At 47.4% G+C, this 18,682-nt stretch overlaps 1 protein-coding gene across 1 annotated transcript; it reads left to right on the top strand.

Moving 5' to 3' along the window:
* Nucleotides 1-2,505: 2,505 nt before the first annotated feature.
* Nucleotides 2,506-7,481, top strand: LOC139063511 (uncharacterized). The gene is made up of 2 exons (XM_070545500.1): nt 2,506-4,648; nt 4,709-7,481. The coding sequence occupies exon 2, from the start codon at nt 5,256-5,258 to the stop codon at nt 7,479-7,481; it is 2,226 nt and encodes a 741-aa protein (XP_070401601.1). The 5' UTR covers nt 2,506-4,648; nt 4,709-5,255.
* Nucleotides 7,482-18,682: the final 11,201 nt, after the last annotated feature.

The following is an 18,682-nucleotide window of genomic DNA, read 5'->3' as shown; positions in this document are numbered from 1 at the left end:
ATAATAAAGTGAAGCGACGGAGAGCTCCAGCAGCTTCTCTCCATTGGAGCTGAAGGTCAGATCACCAGAGACTGCACAGGGTTTGTGGAGGACAGACACCTTTAGGAGCGGCTTGTCAAACAACGTAATAAAACGCAAGTTGTGTCCCACAAAAACGGAGGTCACCAGTAGCACAAAGACCGCCCCCATTCCACCTTCATGCCGCCATTGTGTAACCTCTTGTAAAAATGACACGATTGCGCCCCATTACTTGTTACTTATAAATGACCTAAGGCTCCCTGATGCATCAACTTGTTTTCTAAAGGAGGCTAGTGATTGATCCAGCGAGATTTATCAGTCAGCTTCTACTTATCGTTCCAACAAATGAAAGTGCCATTACCACTCAGAGCCCTGATGACTCATTCTTCATCCTTCACCTGGACCCAAAATGAGCAAGCACTACTCCGCCGGCCTCCATCAGCACCAGAATCCTAACATGACTGTGAAACGAAAGAAACAAGTTAACCCTAACCAGGAGACAAAATGGAGAAAAGAACGGAAAATGGAATCTTTTCCTTCTGTCATGTTCATTTTTAATGGTGGAGGATAGTTTCACTGGTATAATACCTTTAATGGGGTCTGTCTACACTGAAGCTGGTCTAACAGGACTGGTGACAACTTCCCTCCAGGATTTATTCTTAGCTCATTCATAACTAAACTTAAATATTTAAAGGATAACATCTGCGTCCATTGAACTGATGGAGGAGTCAGCCTGCATTTTGTTCCACTGTAAATGATCCCACGTGAGCCTGGCTGTCATTTCCCATCAGTCTGCTGCCACAGTCACGCGGGAACCCTCAGCTTCATTGATCTGCAGACACACAGTTTAATCCTAGCTCGCCTCATTTACACTGTAATGACAGGATGGGAGGGTGGGGATGTTGGGAAAGGAGGGAGTTTATGGCAGGAATGATGGTGAGAGGCAAATAAAGGATTCAGCTAATAAGGAGATTAAAGTACAAGTGGAACCAGCGATGGGACTGTCAATGGAAATCATCTTTAACTTAAGGATGTCTGTAGAATAAGTCATTTCATGCCTAAATGTTCAGACAGGCTGAAATAAAGCTGCAGTAAGAGGGGTACATCCACATCAATGGTCACGTAGAAACTCTTAGTTCTGGCTTTTTACCCACATTGAAGTCTGGCTGATTGTTGACCTGGACACCAACAGGTGTCTCTTTCGCAGCTAAAGCTTCTTTCTTGGTCCTCTCAGTCCATGTTGATGTTAAACTGGTTTTACTGGTGATCCACCAGGTTCCAGCTCATGGTAGGATCTAGTCTTTATGACTTCTGGTAGCTGTGGATAATCAGTGCACACAACCCTTTATTAAACCTATCGATTGAGAGCACAGTAAAAAAAAAAAAATGACCGGAGAGTCAAAACAAGCACTTTTTGTTATTTTAATACAAACTCAAAGGTGCAAGAATGCATGTCAGCGTGAGGCCATGTTCAGCAACATGCATTTAAAAACAGGCTGGCTCCAAGCTCAAAGGCCGGCAGGTAGAATCAAAAGTGTGGAAATGGGAGACCAACAGTGTGATCTGATAACAAGGGTCACCCAAGACAGAACAGGTGAGCTGATTAATGGATGAAGAACATGTTTGCAAACTGAGGGTCTGTCCCATTACACACACTTCCACCCTTGTGCCCCTCAATTGCCAATTTTCCCTCCTGCTGAAGACACAAACAATCCACTCCTTATTGCTCGTAGTGATTACTCCAGCATCTACTCCTGTCCTTCATTCTTCTCCACCTCACCATGCGGTCGACACCTCAAAATCCCCGTTTCCCATCATTTTCGTCCATAAGTAAAAGGTTTGCTTCGTATTTTTGCACTCCTTTAGTCACCAATGAATGAACATTCATATTTTTGGACTTATTCCTTGAGGCGTTCTTTTTGACGGGGCAATGGCAGCGCTGTTGATGAATTTACTGGAAGCAACATCCTGACCAATCACAAGCTTGCGGTTTTCATCATTTTCACGGATGTTTATAAATTTGGGCAAGTCTCCGTCACCCTCGGTGAGCCTGTCAGAGATCCCATGCGCCGATGCATAATGGCATTGTGTGTCTCCACACCAACACAGATGGAGACGCATAAATCAGGTTTAACAACATTAAAAGTGCGGTACATACCACATAAACCGTGCTGCAGCGTTGTTGTCGTCCGTTACTTTGGTAATTGTACAAATCCTGCTTTTTCTCTGTCTGCTTTACTCCCACCAGCATTTGTTCAATATTAGTGTTGTAGGCTAACTGAAATCATGTTGACACAAAAGGGCATGTCGCCACCTATTGCCGCGGAGGGGAACGCATTTCATTTAATAATCTTAATCATTTAATTAATTAGTAATCTAGGATAGTCTTCAAGTTTAACCCTCTCAGGCGCAAAACAAGTTTTGATAAAAGGACGAACAACTAAGTCCTTCAGGGGAACTTCTGAGTTAAAAATGCTCATGAAACACGTATGTGGAGTAACCAGTCTTGGGACCACATAGGTCAATGCGCGTTTGCGAACTATGGACCTCGTACATCACCGCGTGCTCCATAAACTGAACTGTATGGCCGGCGGTGAGATGCCTTTGTGTCCACTCGTGGAGTTAACCGCCCACCGACCTTCCTCCTTCTACACTACTACCTCTCGCATGGACGACATCATCATTGCGTACCACCTGCGTGAGTGGCTTCTTCTCGTTATGCGCGTTGGGGACTATCCCGTTTCCTATCCTCTTTGTGCCTGACCAGGATCAAAGACCAAAGGCGCCAGGATCCAAGACAAAGACCAAAGACAAAGGCGTCCAAGGAGACCAACGTCCTAAGGGACAAACCCACCTGTGCTTCCGACAATCAAGTCGACCTACGTTCATGAGGAACAAACCCATCTGTGCTTCCGACGATCGAGCTTTGGGCGCGATCCCCGAAACCAAAAGGGGGAATGTTGAGGGTCTGACCTCATGAGGAAATTACTATGCAGTGATTTTCTCCAAAATGACTGTGCTTAAATTGCTCTGAAAAGCAAATAATCACATCAGCGCCAAGAAACTTCATTTCCCATGATGCTTTGCACACGGAAGCATTGTGATGACGTCACCGCCTAATACCAGAAACACGATCTGCGGGAGGCGGGAGCTTGGAGCTTTCCCGCGACTTCAAAGACTATAAATCATGAATGAGACAAAGAAACCTCGTTCTTTTGCCCAGGATACCTGGCGGTAAGGACACGCTTATCGACGCTCCGACAACTTGAGCACGCGGAAGCTCTAAGTGCCAAGTTGAGCCACGGAACTGCTGGAAACTAAACTGCAAGCCCATCAGATCTGCTCGTTTCTGCTCCCCTCCAGCTGATGTTTGAGGACACAGAACTGAGGAGGGAAACAACAACTCCATCCAGCTCTCAGAAACGCTGTAAGTTATAACTCAGCACAGAAAGAAACTTTGCTGTCTCTGTCCAGCCCGTGGAGAAACACTCGTGAACGCCAAACTGCGGAGAAAAACGGAGAACCGTCAAGTCATAACAGCGGGGGACGCCTTGCTGCTTTGGTGATCAGGAAACTCATTTTTTTCTCTCCTTTTCTTCTCCCGTTTCCTCTATAGTCTCAAATAAGCAATAAACCGCGTCTATTGCTTAAAAAGTAGCTTCGTGTTTTCCTCTTTCGTCCCAAACACGTCCGTCGGGTCATTTTGAAGAATAAACTGCTTATTGATCATTGTTTGGTATCTTAAAATGGTTTCTGTCATGGCCAGGCTGAAACTAAAAGATATTAATTTGTGATTAATCTTTTGTGTTGTTTCATGATCTTTTGAAATGTTTTGAGTGATTTAAGGTTAAGTTACTACTGATTCTAAGTGCTTTGGAAGTTAAAGTGCAAGTTGCCACCCACACTTTAGCCAGACAAAGGGGTCAGCCATCTTGTATTCAAGACTCCATTTTGAATCCATACACACGCACACACACACACACACACACACACACATACACACTACTCCTTTGTGAGAACAAAGGACCCCATTCATACATCCTCCATCACATGCAAACACATCCATCTTCAATCATATCACACGGTTATTATTCATCTATTCCACTGTTTATTCATTTGACAAATTGTTAATTAAATGTTATAAAATTCAGATTTTTGTGTCCAGTAGCTTTGTTGTGTCGAAGAGAAGTCTCTGCTCCAAGGATTCTACGAACTTCAAGAAAGACTGATAAGAGTTTTGGATTCAATTTTTCCCCGGAAAAAGGGGAATGGTGCCCCGTATATCTAAGAATATCTTAATTAATTAATAAATCAGTAAATATTCCCATATTTACAGAATTTATTGAAGAATCCAAAAGTAAGTTAACGCTTACGAATTGTTCGCTCCTAATAACCCCAACATTTTATTGGTGCAGCCCGTGTGAGGCTTGGATACACAGAGATTTCTATCCGGCACAAACAAACAAATAAATCCAAAGAGCTTGAATTAAAAATAATCCGTTGTTCAGCCTTGAACCAGCAACAGAGTGGTGCTGATTTCGCTGAGCAGGAAGCTGCATCGAACTCTCACCAGTAACTCAGTGCTTCTTTAAAGGTGCAACGTGTAAATTAATTCTGGTTGACCTTTTAGGTTAAAATTCAGCTTTTCCTTAAAGGTGCAACGTGTAATTAATTCTGGCTAACCTTTTAGGTTAAAAATTCAGTTTTTCCTTAAAGGTGCAACGTGTAATTAATTCTGGCTAACCTTTTAGGTTAAAATTCAGTTTTTCCTTAAAGGTGCAACGTGTAATTAATTCTGGCTAACCTTTTAGGTTAAAATTCAGTTCCTCATTAAAGGTGCAGCGTGTAAGTAATTCTGACTAACCCTTTTAGGCTAAAATTAACTGCTAATTTAGCGACTTTAACTCACAGTGGCTATTGTAACTAACTGAAACCTTCACTCAAAGACTGATAACACCTTGTTTGCTAATATTCTGAAGGAATAACTAGCATATTTAACACTGCAAGTGTTGTAAGACGTTGCTACGGCAACGCACCAGCTTTTGCTAAAATACTGAAAGGAATAGTATTTTAGGCGTTAGTCACGGCATTCCGTGCAATCTTAAAACGCTAAAACCTGTGCGCACAAAGGTTAATTTAGTGTTTTTCTGCTACAAAGCTAGCAGTTGCTGCCCAAAAGGTGCAGTTTGAGCTATCTGCAGAAGCTCTACTAGGCTATTTTTGGTTCGGTTGTTAAAATGGAGGGACAGAGTAGTGAACTGACCAACTCCCAGCAACCAGGTGGCGCTGCGGCTCACGACTATGAACCTGGCCTACTTTCTGGACAAATATTGTCCAAACTGGTCGCGGTTGCTCGAGAACCCGACTACCCTTCTAGGGATTTCACTGAAGAACAGCGTAGCGACGAGCTGGAAGCTGTAATTGATCAAATAGAAAACCCGGATGGTACAAAACCAATCCAGGTTCACTTAGCTAAGTTAGCCCTGATCCTCTATCAGAGAGAACTCCAACATGATCGAGAGATCATGAAGCTCCAGAGCATGCTAGCTGAAAGGCAGCAAAATGGAAGGCAGAAGGATGACGAGGAGGAAGCCAGCACCGATTCTGGGGAAGATGGGGAGAAGACCCCGCCCCCTTCTGCTGATGACAACAGACAGTGGGAAGGGGGGGAACACCGTGACTCTGAGGCTGAGCCAGAGTGCTCTCCCACACCGGTACGAAAGCAAGCCGGCAAAGCCAACCAGGGTCCGCCCAGGACGATCGCCAAAGACCAATTGGTTTCCTCCACCCAAGGTAGCGAGGGACCGCCGTCCCGCCGTAAAGGTAGGCTACCTCCTGATACGTCTCCATACGATAATCAACAGTATGTGGTGTGGGACTCTCTGGACAGACGCACGCCGCAGGGGAGAGATGAAGCTCATCTGTTCCAACCTTCGGCCCCGTTCCCTACACACACTATAGGGCATTCAGGACCACCTAGGGGCCGAGAGCAGTTCGCCCTCGAATCCCAGGTTGGACCACCACCCTCATCATCACGGCCTTCTCAATCAGTGAGAAGTCGACCAGCTGAGCGGCACCTCTATTTAGACCGCTCCCCCAGTCCACGAAGGGTGCAAGGTGCCGGCTGGGGTTATGCACAAGCCCAACCTGCACCTCCACCATCCACCCATCCTAGCTACTCCGGTATTCGGCATGCCGATAACCAGCTGCAGGACAAAGCATCATACGCCAGTCCGTACCCGGACAAAGCGTATTACGCAGATGCCCCAGTTGAAAGACGCAGGCTGCACTACGCAGACGTGCCCCGGGAGGAGGATCTCCCAGGACACCCACGTGACGTGCCAGCAGCCCGCCACAACATGCCGGACCCCGATTTGGGCCCCAGGAGTCAACATTGGGAGCCCAGAGCACACCAGCGATATCCAGCACTCTCTGAGACAGACCGTGGGTCAGAGTCAGAGGATGACGCGCCGTACCGTGAGTCAGGGCTCCGTGTACGTCAAATTGAATCGCTAGCTAAAGACGTAGAACGTTTTGATCCTAACACCAATGAATCCAATGTCGACGATTATCTCAGGGAGATAGAACGTTGTCTGCTTGATCTTCCAGCACCCTCTTCAAGGGAGAAGCTCAAGCTAATTTGGAAAACCACATCTAGAACGGTGCACGGTTTCATGGAAACTCTACCACCTGACATTCGTGATCGGTACTCCTCGCTCTGCCGAGCGTTGAGAGATGAATACGCCACGTATGCAGACTCTGCGTCAGCTACAATGGGGGCCTTCTCCATCAAACACGGGAGGAACGAACCCCCCAGAGAGTATTATCGCCGACTCAAAAGTGCTTATTTCCAAGGTCGAAACGGCCCTGGGCTCGAGGAAGACCCTGCCTTCAGATCCCTGTTCATTCACAACCTGCACGAGTGTGTTCGCTCCGAAGTCTCAATGTATTGTCGGATGAAAAAACTGACAACTCAGGAGATTAGGAGATACGCTCAACAGGCTTGGGAAGCCGGCGGAAAGCCCCAAAAGCCTGACGCACATCACCGCGTCATGCACCTAACTCCCGACACCGAGCCGCGTTTGGAGCTTGAAGGCACAGAAGCTCCACCCACTAAGCCAAAATCTGCTAAACCTAGACCTGTTAAACCGCAAGAGCAGTCCCAATCTCCTCAACAGGGGAAGGGGGGTGCTGATTGGCCGCCTAGGTCTGGACAATCAGACAGGAAGTGGCCCAACCAAAACCAACGGCAGGCAGGTCGGAACAGTGGAAGGTTTAAGGAGCGCCGCCCACAGGTAGGTCCCGAACACAAGTCCGCAGGTGAGTACTTGACCAAAGCCGACCTCCAGGAGATGTTTCAGCAGTTCCTAGCTAAACAGAAGGAACAGCTGAGATCTGCAGATGAGACCCCTGCACCAAAGTCTGCTTCTAAGAAGCCAGACTCAGAGCCAACGTCCGCATGACTAGGCGTGGCTCAACCCCCCAGCGTGGCCAGGACTTACCTGATCAGTTGGGGAAACACTACTGGTAGACCACAGGAGTCTCCTGAAATCTACCCCCCAGAGAAACCAGATACTAAATTTCTGAAGTTCCTTGGTGACTTAACAAACCATGATCATGCTCGCCGTTTGTACTGTAGCACCAACGTAGGTGGGTGCATACAGGTTGATGCTCTGCTGGATACCGGCTCAGAAATCACCCTGATGTGCTCCACACTGTTCCATCGCGTGTCTGACACCATGCGGTCGCTCGGGAAACCAGTCCAGGTAGAACCCTGTGACCTGAAAATCACCAGCTACACCCAGACCCGGGAGTGTATCACTCACCGGGCGTGGCTGGACATCACCTTCCAAGACATGACTCTGGTTCACCCGTTTTATGTCTGCCAGCTAGACACTGAACCACTTCTCATTGGTCAGGACCTGCTTGAACGTCTAGCTCCCCTCATTGACTGCCAGAAGGGTCAACTGTGGGCCCAGGTGGACACACCTAAGCCCTGGAACCCAGATAGCAGCCGACCATCCTCCATTCTTGAAGTCAGCATAAGTGAGCCGCAAAACCCTTGTTCCAAGGTCATGCCCCTTCCTACGGCTCCCACAGACGATGTCCGCCTGCAAAGGCACGAAACCGCTCCTGGAACTCCTCTCTGCACACATTCATCTTTTCTCTGCTCGCTGAAGAACGTCAGCCTGCAGCCATATGCACCACACATAGTTGGTGGTCTTACCATCAACTGCACCCACATCTCAGATGCTCGCCTTGCTCTTTGGTCGGAAAAGTCAGCCATCAGCCAGCAGACGTTTGAACACCTGCGTCAGAAGGACCCCCTTCTGGTCAGCGTGACACGTAGCCATCGGCTCTTGTCACCTACTTGGCCGCAGAGGCTCCTGAAAGCGCCAGAGGTCTGCTCTCTGACTATCCAACTTGGAGCAAGACAGCTCACACATACATTCAGCATCATACCACAGCTTGATCCACCTGCACTCATTGGAGCAGATCTGCTGGTTCGACTAGGTGCCCAGCTGGACACTTGCAATCAAGTCCTTTGGGCCCGGGCCACACCATCCTCTGAGCCTGGCTCAGAAGGCCGTGAACACTTGCTGTCCGGACAGACCATTCCACAGGCCTGCCGTGCAGTGGTTGAGGCCAGCACGGTTCTGCCCCCACTGGTCAAAGGAGTGCCTGTTCGTCTGACTCTGATGAAGCATCAGAAGCTGCCAGGCACACAGGCCTTCTTCCAGCCATCACCACACTTCTTGGAGCTCAACTTAGCCGTCTGTGGCACGCCACTCTTGGAGCTGAACAATCGTTCTGCCTACTTGTTGGTCGAAAATCCGACCCGGAGTCCTATCCACATGCCGGCAGGAAAGCCCTTGGGCATGCTGATAGATAGCTCATTCCATGACTTCGAACTTTCAGTCCCCGTGATCGGACAACTTCCGTTGTTCTTGAACGACAGACAGGTTGGTGTAGACACATTCAGTACTTTCCCTTCACAAATGATAACCATCAAGCGGCATGAAGCCCTTCCTGAGGAACCCATTTGCAGTGCAACCTTAGATACTGACAGCGGTCAGTGTCTAACGGTTTTTGCAATAAATACTCAACCCTCTGAGTCACCGGTTGAAAGCCCGGAACACCAGAGACCCTCCTCCTCTGAACCTTATGACGGCTTCGAGGCCGAAGTCAGCCAGCAGCTTGACAAAGCGGATGCGCTGGAGTCAGAGGAGCAGAGAGCAGAGCTTAGAAGCCTGTTCTATGAGTTTCAGTCCGTCTTATCCAGGGACTCCCTGGACTGTGGACTCACAAACCTGCACACGGTTCGCATTCCAACGAACCCGAATGCCCCTCCTACTTTTGTACGTCAGTACAAGATTCCCCTCGCTGCTTATGAGTCGATCCAAGAGATCCTCGATCAGCTGAAGGAGAAAAACATCATCAGAGAGTGTAACTCCACTTACAACTCTCCCATCTGGCCGGTTCTGAAACCGACTGGGAAATGGCGTCTCACCATAGACTATCGTGCACTGAACAAACAAGTACCTCTCTCCAGGTGGCCTATGATCCATTTAGATCAGGAGCTAGCCAGAGTCAGAGATGCTCGTTTCTTCTCTACGGTTGACGTAGCCAACGGCTTCTGGACCATGAAGGTTGAGCCGGCGGACCAGTATAAACTGGCTTTCTCCTTTGGAAATCGCCAATATACTTGGAACCGCTGCCCCTTTGGCTACTCTAACTCACCTGCCGAGTTCAACATCTTCCTCCACAAAGCCATGTCAGATGCTGCTTCCAGAGGGAACCTCATATATGTCGATGACATCTTGATGAGGAGTCGAACCTTCGAGGAGCACCTGGCCGAACTCCGTCACGTGCTGCAACAGCTCGCTGACGCCGGAGCTAAATTGGCGATTCTCAAGGGACAGTGGTGTCGAACCAAAGTGGAGTATGTTGGACTGCTGGTTGGCCCTAATGGAGTCGAGCCCCAAGCGGGACGCATTAGAGCCATTCAGGACATCAAAGCCCCAGCTAATCTGACCGAACTCAGGAGCTTCCTCGGAGTCTGCAACTACTCCAGGCAGTTCATTGAGGAGTACGCTGAAACAGCGAGGCCCCTCACTGAGCTGCTTCGGAACGACACACCTTTCGTGTGGGACAGACCCCAAGAACTCTCCTTCCAGTTCCTAAAACAGAAGTTGGCGTCCGCACCCTGTCTGGCTTACCCAGACAAGGATAAAGAGTTCTACATAGAGGCGACTTTCTCCTCTCACTGCCTGAGCGCTGCTTTGAAGCAGAAACACGATCAGGACATGAGAGTTGTGGCATATGCCAGCAAGCCTCTGAGCAAGGTGGAACTCCAGTTCTCAGACTGTGAGAGAGCCCTCCTCTCTACAGTCTGGGCTGTCGAACACTTTCGTAGTTACATCGGTGGACAGAAAGTGATCATTGAAACGTGTCATCAGCCTGTCACCTTCCTAAACAGCCAGCGTCTGCGCGAAGGAAGAGTGTCAAACAGCCGCATTGCGACGTGGATGATGGTGCTCCAAGGATACAACATTGAGGTCAAGTATGGTCAGAACACCAAGCTAGCGCTAGGACAAGGGCTAGCAGGCTGCCAGCACTGTGACTCTGACTCCGTCATGGGCCCCCTGGACACACCTGCCGCAGTCTACCCAACCGCATCCAATCATCGCTACTTTGATGAGAATGTTTGCCAAGGGCTTCCGAAAGTTTACACTGACGGATGCGCCTACCTTCACGAAGGCCAGCTCCGTGCCGGGGTTGGAGTCGTTTGGGTGGACTGTGACACTAAGCAACCAAATCACTACCTGTTGGGCCAAAAGTCTAGTCAGTACGCCGAAATTGCTGCAGTGTTGATAACCCTCCAGCAGGCGGCAGCCTTGGACATCACTCAAATCGTCCTTTGCTCTGATTCAAACTACGCTAGACACAGCTTCATTTCTCACTTCCCCATGTGGAAGGAGAACCACATGAAAAACGCCAGGAACAGAGACGTGAAACACTCGGAGTTATTCCTAGCGTGTGATCTGCTCACCACTGAGAAAGGCATAATGGTCTACTGGAAAAAGGTCAAAGGTCACTCCAGGACCATAGGTCCGGAGAAAGATGGTAATGACGAAGCTGACCGCCTTGCTAAGCTCGGTGCTGACCAGGGAACCTGTTGGGAATTCAAAGACGAGTGGCTTCCACCCAAGGCCGTTCACGAGGTCTGCGCGATTACTCGTCGCCATGCTAAACAGGCAGACGAACCTCGGACCGTTGGGGTACCCGTGTTTCTAGGCAGAAAACCACAGGACGCGGACCTAGTCACCATGCAGGAACAAGATCCTGACCTGAAGCTCATCCGCGAGCTTCTCCAAAAGGGCCCGATGCCTGAACAACCATCACCACCTATTGGTGCAAGCCAAGATTTGGTAAACCTGCATCGTCAACTCACGCACCTGAAACTACAAAACGATTTGTTAGTTTACATGCGTGACGATCACAGCCCGCCGCGCTGGGTTGTTCCACTCGACCACAGAGGAGTGATGCTTGCCTACGCCCACGACACTCCGGTTGGAGGTCACCGCGGAGCAGAAGCTACCCTCGCATCACTGACAGAAGTAGCATATTGGCCGTCGATGTCCAAGGACGTACACAGCTATGTCCAAGGCTGCCTCATCTGTGCCCAGTTTCAACCCTCCCAGCCGCTTGCTAGAGCACCACTGCAACGCAGGGGAATAACCTTCCCTTGGTCCCACCTGCAGATCGACTGGGTTGGACCGGTTCCCAAATCGGCAAGAGGAAACAAATATATGCTAACTGTAACTTGCAGTTTCACAAAGTGGGTGGAATGCCTTCCAGCGCCAAACGATACAGCCGTCACAACCGCTGTACTGCTGATTAACCACGTTTTCAGTCGATGGGGACTTCCACTCTGCATTGACTCTGACCGGGGAACTCATTTCACATCCAGTGTAATGACGTCCCTGTTTGAACTTCTGGGAGTGGAAGTGAGATTCCACCTCCCCTATCACCCACAGTCATCCGGACAGGTCGAACGGATGAACCGCACGGTCGTCTCTATGCTCAAAAAGTACGTCTGCTCCACTGGGAAGGACTGGGACGTCAAACTCCCTCTGGTCCTGATGGCCATACGGTCCACTCCACAGCGATCCACGGGGGTTACGCCCTTTGAGATGATGACCGGCAGACTGATGACTCTACCACTGCACCTCCTGTATCACCCAGAGGATGTCAGTGTTGCCACTGCCTATACCGCCCATCAGTATGTGGCAGACTTGAAAACACACCTCAGAGCTACGTTCGCGCACGCTCAGAAGAAACTGGAGACCAACGTAGAAGGCGCTAAAGCCTACTACGACCAAAAGACAACCAGCCGCGAATACGAGGTGGGTGACAAAGTATTCTACTTTCGGTTCGCCCAACCGGCACGCAAAGCTAAGAAGTTCCTGCCCTGCTGGTCAGGACCATTTGAGATCGTGGCAAAACTCTCTCCAGTTGCATACAGGTTACGCATCACCAAAGCGAGACAGGAGCCTGTCTACAAATGGGTGCATGCAAACCAAATCAAACCCTACGTCAAACCATCCCCGCGGGTACAGAGACCAGACTCCCCGCAGGAGGTAGACGTAGTCTCGACATAGTTCTATGCATGGAAATGGAAAGGGGGGGAAGTGCACGTTTAACCCACTAACATGTACTAACCGACAAAGAACCAAGCCCCCCCCCCCGCCGTTCTTTTCACTAACCACGAGTCTCTCCATTACAGGATGGAGTTCCTCTGGATCTTCTGCATCTTCTTTGGATCAACGGCAGCCACTCCATCAGCCATCATTAAACCGGGACCACCAACCGGGATGGTCCTCCAAGACAACCCCGGATTGTTGATCACACACTGCCGCATTCATACGCAACGTATCGTTGTCCGTTTGGACCCGTGGGACGTCTATCACAAACACGTGATACCGGCCCCTCCTCCTCACAAGTCCATTATTGGTACTGTTCAACATGCCAAGTGCACCACCGCTTACATGTTGGCACAACTTCAAAAATTTATAGTCACTGAAGATGACCTCGGAGAAAATAACCGCCCAAAAAGGTTTCTAGGTGGACTCATCGCTGCGGTGTCCGCGGTGGGTTCCCTCTTTTCAGTTGGACTTTCGGCGGCTAACACAATTAGTCTTAAGACTGTCCAACGACACATTGCCGAACTCCAGGATGAGATGCCAGAGATCCAGGGGAACCTCCTCCTCCTAGACCGCAAACAGGAAGCTCTTACTAAAACCTTACAGGGTACTCTTGTAACGGTCAACCTACATTCTGCTCTGATTAATGAATCTCTACGTGCAATCAAGACTTTGTCTGACACCATACATCAGGATATTGTGTACACACGAGTGGTGGGAGATTTGATGCAGGACCTGCTCAGGGAAATTGGTTCTACTCTGGACAGCCTGGTTGAAGGTCGCATTCCTGCGTATTTGGTACCAATGGATCTGCTCAAAGATGTTTTGACTGCTGCTACTCCCTCCACTGTACACACTTCACAAATCCACCTAGCGTACAGCCTAGGCAGTGCAATTCCCATTCACGTTGATGCAGAAAAATTAGAACTCGGTTTCCTGTTAAATGTTCCCATAATTGAGACACCTCACATCTATAGGCTTAAGTCCATGCTAAACGTTGGTTTTTGGAAAAACGGTAAACATTTCCACCTTAAAACTCCGAGCTTCCTTGCTTACCAAGATGCTGATAGCAAACTCTATCTAACTCCTAACTTAGATTTATGCACAAAAACCAAAGATATTCACTGGGTGTGTCTTGGTAACCCATTTGTCCGAGACATTGCCAATTATCAATGCGGCCTCAGGAGCGATGCGCCCCTGCAGAATTGCCAAGCTACGGTCACGTTAAAAGATGTTGACATGGATACCAGAGTGGAACGTGCAGGTGACAGATGGCTTATCAGCACCCCAGTAGACTCGGCCCTTGTAACTTATGACCAGCATAACGTTGCCACTGAGTTACAACTGCCGAACCAAACCTTTTTCCTCTCAGTTCCGCCAGGTGCAATTGTACACCTGGAAAACCTGGCACTCCATCACCTCAACCTCGAACAGCATGATTCGGAGATTGAGATCATGGACGCTTTCCAGGGTTATAACTTTACCATCGATTTAGAAATTGACCAACAATTACTGATTGAAGGAACCAAACTTGTTAAGTTCACACAAACCCCGCGTGAACTTACTTTGACGCCCATGAATAGATACCCAAGACGCTACATTGACACAGATTATACGACTTTAATCTGCACATTGGTCGCCCTGGGGATGGGATGGCTCATCACGGCCGTGATAGCTTATTCCGCCTACAGGCGTGTTAATAAACTCCAAGATAAGATGCACTTGCTCACCTACGGTGTGCCTCGTGACCGCGTTCGGGGAGAATCCAAGCGTGAATGTACCACACCTGTCTAAAGGGGGTGAGCAACATTTTCTTTATTATTTTGTAACCCTAAGAGTAGTTCTCACTTTAGTCTACCTCACATTTTTATCTGAGTGTTGCATTATGTCACATTCTTTATAAGCTACACACTGAATGTATGACCTAAGAATGTATTTTATGAGACCTCAAGGTTGCTATAAATTTTCTTGGATGTTATATGTTACATGTTTTTTTTTTTTTTTGGGTTTCTGTATTTTTGTTTCTTACTTGGTCACATATTGACTAGTGGTTATGTGCCGGCCCAGCTCAGTCTGTCAATGACTCTGTCTGACGCACCAGCACATTGTAGTACCTCTTAGTTTAATGGTCCTTGTTTTAGCCCAAAGACTGTCCTGATCCGCCCTTTGGACCAAAAAGGGGGGAATCTTGGGACCACATAGGTCAATGCGCGTTTGCGAACTATGGACCTCGTACATCACCGCGTGCTCCATAAACTGAACTGTATGGCCGGCGGTGAGATGCCTTTGTGTCCACTCGTGGAGTTAACCGCCCACCGACCTTCCTCCTTCTACACTACTACCTCTCGCATGGACGACATCATCATTGCGTACCACCTGCGTGAGTGGCTTCTTCTCGTTATGCGCGTTGGGGACTATCCCGTTTCCTATCCTCTTTGTGCCTGACCAGGATCAAAGACCAAAGGCGCCAGGATCCAAGACAAAGACCAAAGACAAAGGCGTCCAAGGAGACCAACGTCCTAAGGGACAAACCCACCTGTGCTTCCGACAATCAAGTCGACCTACGTTCATGAGGAACAAACCCATCTGTGCTTCCGACGATCGAGCTTTGGGCGCGATCCCCGAAACCAAAAGGGGGAATGTTGAGGGTCTGACCTCATGAGGAAATTACTATGCAGTGATTTTCTCCAAAATGACTGTGCTTAAATTGCTCTGAAAAGCAAATAATCACATCAGCGCCAAGAAACTTCATTTCCCATGATGCTTTGCACACGGAAGCATTGTGATGACGTCACCGCCTAATACCAGAAACACGATCTGCGGGAGGCGGGAGCTTGGAGCTTTCCCGCGACTTCAAAGACTATAAATCATGAATGAGACAAAGAAACCTCGTTCTTTTGCCCAGGATACCTGGCGGTAAGGACACGCTTATCGACGCTCCGACAACTTGAGCACGCGGAAGCTCTAAGTGCCAAGTTGAGCCACGGAACTGCTGGAAACTAAACTGCAAGCCCATCAGATCTGCTCGTTTCTGCTCCCCTCCAGCTGATGTTTGAGGACACAGAACTGAGGAGGGAAACAACAACTCCATCCAGCTCTCAGAAACGCTGTAAGTTATAACTCAGCACAGAAAGAAACTTTGCTGTCTCTGTCCAGCCCGTGGAGAAACACTCGTGAACGCCAAACTGCGGAGAAAAACGGAGAACCGTCAAGTCATAACAGCGGGGGACGCCTTGCTGCTTTGGTGATCAGGAAACTCATTTTTTTCTCTCCTTTTCTTCTCCCGTTTCCTCTATAGTCTCAAATAAGCAATAAACCGCGTCTATTGCTTAAAAAGTAGCTTCGTGTTTTCCTCTTTCGTCCCAAACACGTCCGTCGGGTCATTTTGAAGAATAAACTGCTTATTGATCATTGTTTGGTATCTTAAAATGGTTTCTGTCATGGCCAGGCTGAAACTAAAAGATATTAATTTGTGATTAATCTTTTGTGTTGTTTCATGATCTTTTGAAATGTTTTGAGTGATTTAAGGTTAAGTTACTACTGATTCTAAGTGCTTTGGAAGTTAAAGTGCAAGTTGCCACCCACACTTTAGCCAGACAAAGGGGTCAGCCATCTTGTATTCAAGACTCCATTTTGAATCCATACACACGCACACACACACACACACACACACACACACATACACACTACTCCTTTGTGAGAACAAAGGACCCCATTCATACATCCTCCATCACATGCAAACACATCCATCTTCAATCATATCACACGGTTATTATTCATCTATTCCACTGTTTATTCATTTGACAAATTGTTAATTAAATGTTATAAAATTCAGATTTTTGTGTCCAGTAGCTTTGTTGTGTCGAAGAGAAGTCTCTGCTCCAAGGATTCTACGAACTTCAAGAAAGACTGATAAGAGTTTTGGATTCAATTTTTCCCCGGAAAAAGGGGAATGGTGCCCCGTATATCTAAGAATATCTTAATTAATTAATAAATCAGTAAATATTCCCATATTTACAGAATTTATTGAAGAATCCAAAAGTAAGTTAACGCTTACGAATTGTTCGCTCCTAATAACCCCAACACCAGGTAGGAAGGGTTTAACTGTTGCTAATCTGCAAGGCCTGCCTCCAAAGGGTTAAGGTTTTAGCTAGATTATTGCCATAGCTCATCGTGGATGTCCATGACACGTAAGTGACATGTGGAAACATCTGTGAAGGGGTTTAAACAGTAATCTGGATAAACACAATATCCATAAAACGTCAGCAAACTCATGATGCCAACGACCAATAGAAAAAACATGTAGGTATTAACAAGATACTCAACAACTACAAATAATCACAAAAATTACTTCTAATCTGTTTTTCATTCAAGGCGTTTGGATTTTCTGTAAGGTAGGAAATCCAAATGCTTCTCTTTGCAATAACAATTGATCTCTATCTTGGTAAGAAAGCAACTTTTACCAGATTACATAACCTGCAGTATTAAAGAGTCTGATCACTGGAGAGCTTACAACTTTAGTCCAATTTTGGCTTTTATGTGCCGAAACTCTTGTTTTTCAAAAAAGGATTAGAAAATATTGGCTTTTCTAGATGATAGGAAGACAACAGCAGCTGAGATAACCACTGGTTCCAACTAGCATAGTGGATCCAATATGGTGGCCTGTGAGTGTATTGTCATTTTATAGATCTTTGAATCTTCTTGGTTTCTTGTTTCTTTATCTGTATCTGTTATTGTAAACATCTACTTGTCAGAACCTGTGTCATCCTTGTTTGTCTTCTAATTTTAACATCATCATCATCATCTTTTAGCATGTTGAACTTTAGAAGGAAATAGCTTTCTTGTTGTCGTCAGTGTCCTGTTCCAGTCAGAGAACATTAGGAAATAATCTGACTAAAGACTCTATGAAATTTAAAACAGTAAAACCTGTTCGTCACTGTGCCTGCATCATCAACCAGTTGCTAAAACCGGACTAATCTTCCTCTGAAAAGCTCACAGATCGGCCACCTTGAACCAACCCACTTTTTTTCCCCTGAACGTCAAAAATCTAATCACGGGTGCTTGTCCTGGACAGGACGCACTATCAGTACATCTTGGAGCTTAAAATGACTGTAAATCGCCGATCAGGGATGTTTTCTTAACGCTACAGCTATTGTGATGACTTTTACAGACTATTAGATGAGGTGTTCAGCACAAGAGCAGCCGAGCTGACGACAGCAGTAGTAGGACTGCCTGAGACGTAAACAGGAAGATTATGATGATTCCTTTGACAAATTTGCTATTCTTATCGGTTTCCTGTGCTGAGCTGTCTGTGATATCTGACCGCTGGGGGTGAAGCAGCTCTGCAGACACAACAGTGGGAAAGAGGTTGGCGTTGACACGCTGCAGATGTGAGTAGAATGAATGGAATCTTGATTTATCCAAAAAGATTGGGATTGAGGATTGTCTCTGTTTGTCTGAGCAGCTGAATAAAATGAAGAAGCCATCTCATTTTTACAAGTGCAGGTTTTAGGCATGAAAAGACGCCTTAAGTGAGCTAATCATATGCATCAGCGAGCTGTTTCAGAATGCCCCTCATTGTGACATCACAGAGACGTAAGCATAGACATCATATATTGATTTATTGACCCTTTGCACTGACGTCACCTAATCACGTGGGTCCACCATGGTGGACGGCAAAAGCAGGTAAACAGTGAGCGACACGAGTACTAAACAAAGGGAAAAGTAGAGCCTGAAATTGTTTTTGCAATCAAAACAAAAACAAAACTCCTCCAGCATTCCTTCAACTAGTTCATGCCCAGTTCAGTTATCAGAAGAAGTAGCGCATCTAGCGGGGCTCATAGAGAGCGGTATGCTAACTAGCTTACCAGCGTTAGCTTACGTTCTCTCTGCAGCTGTTCACCGATGTAAACATGTTGCTGACTTTGCCTAAATTCACCCCTCTGGATTTATAACTT

Source organism: Nothobranchius furzeri, chromosome 16, assembly GCF_043380555.1.
Source record: "Nothobranchius furzeri strain GRZ-AD chromosome 16, NfurGRZ-RIMD1, whole genome shotgun sequence".
NCBI lineage: Eukaryota > Metazoa > Chordata > Actinopteri > Cyprinodontiformes > Nothobranchiidae > Nothobranchius > Nothobranchius furzeri.
The sequence above is the reverse complement of the archived record's forward strand: the minus strand, read 5'-3'. Positions and strand labels throughout refer to the sequence as shown.

Bases quoted from the DNA above. Each gene is read 5' to 3' on its own strand.
- LOC139063511 (XM_070545500.1), top strand. From the start codon at position 5,256: ATGGAGGGACAGAGTAGTGAACTGACCAACTCCCAGCAACCAGGTGGC.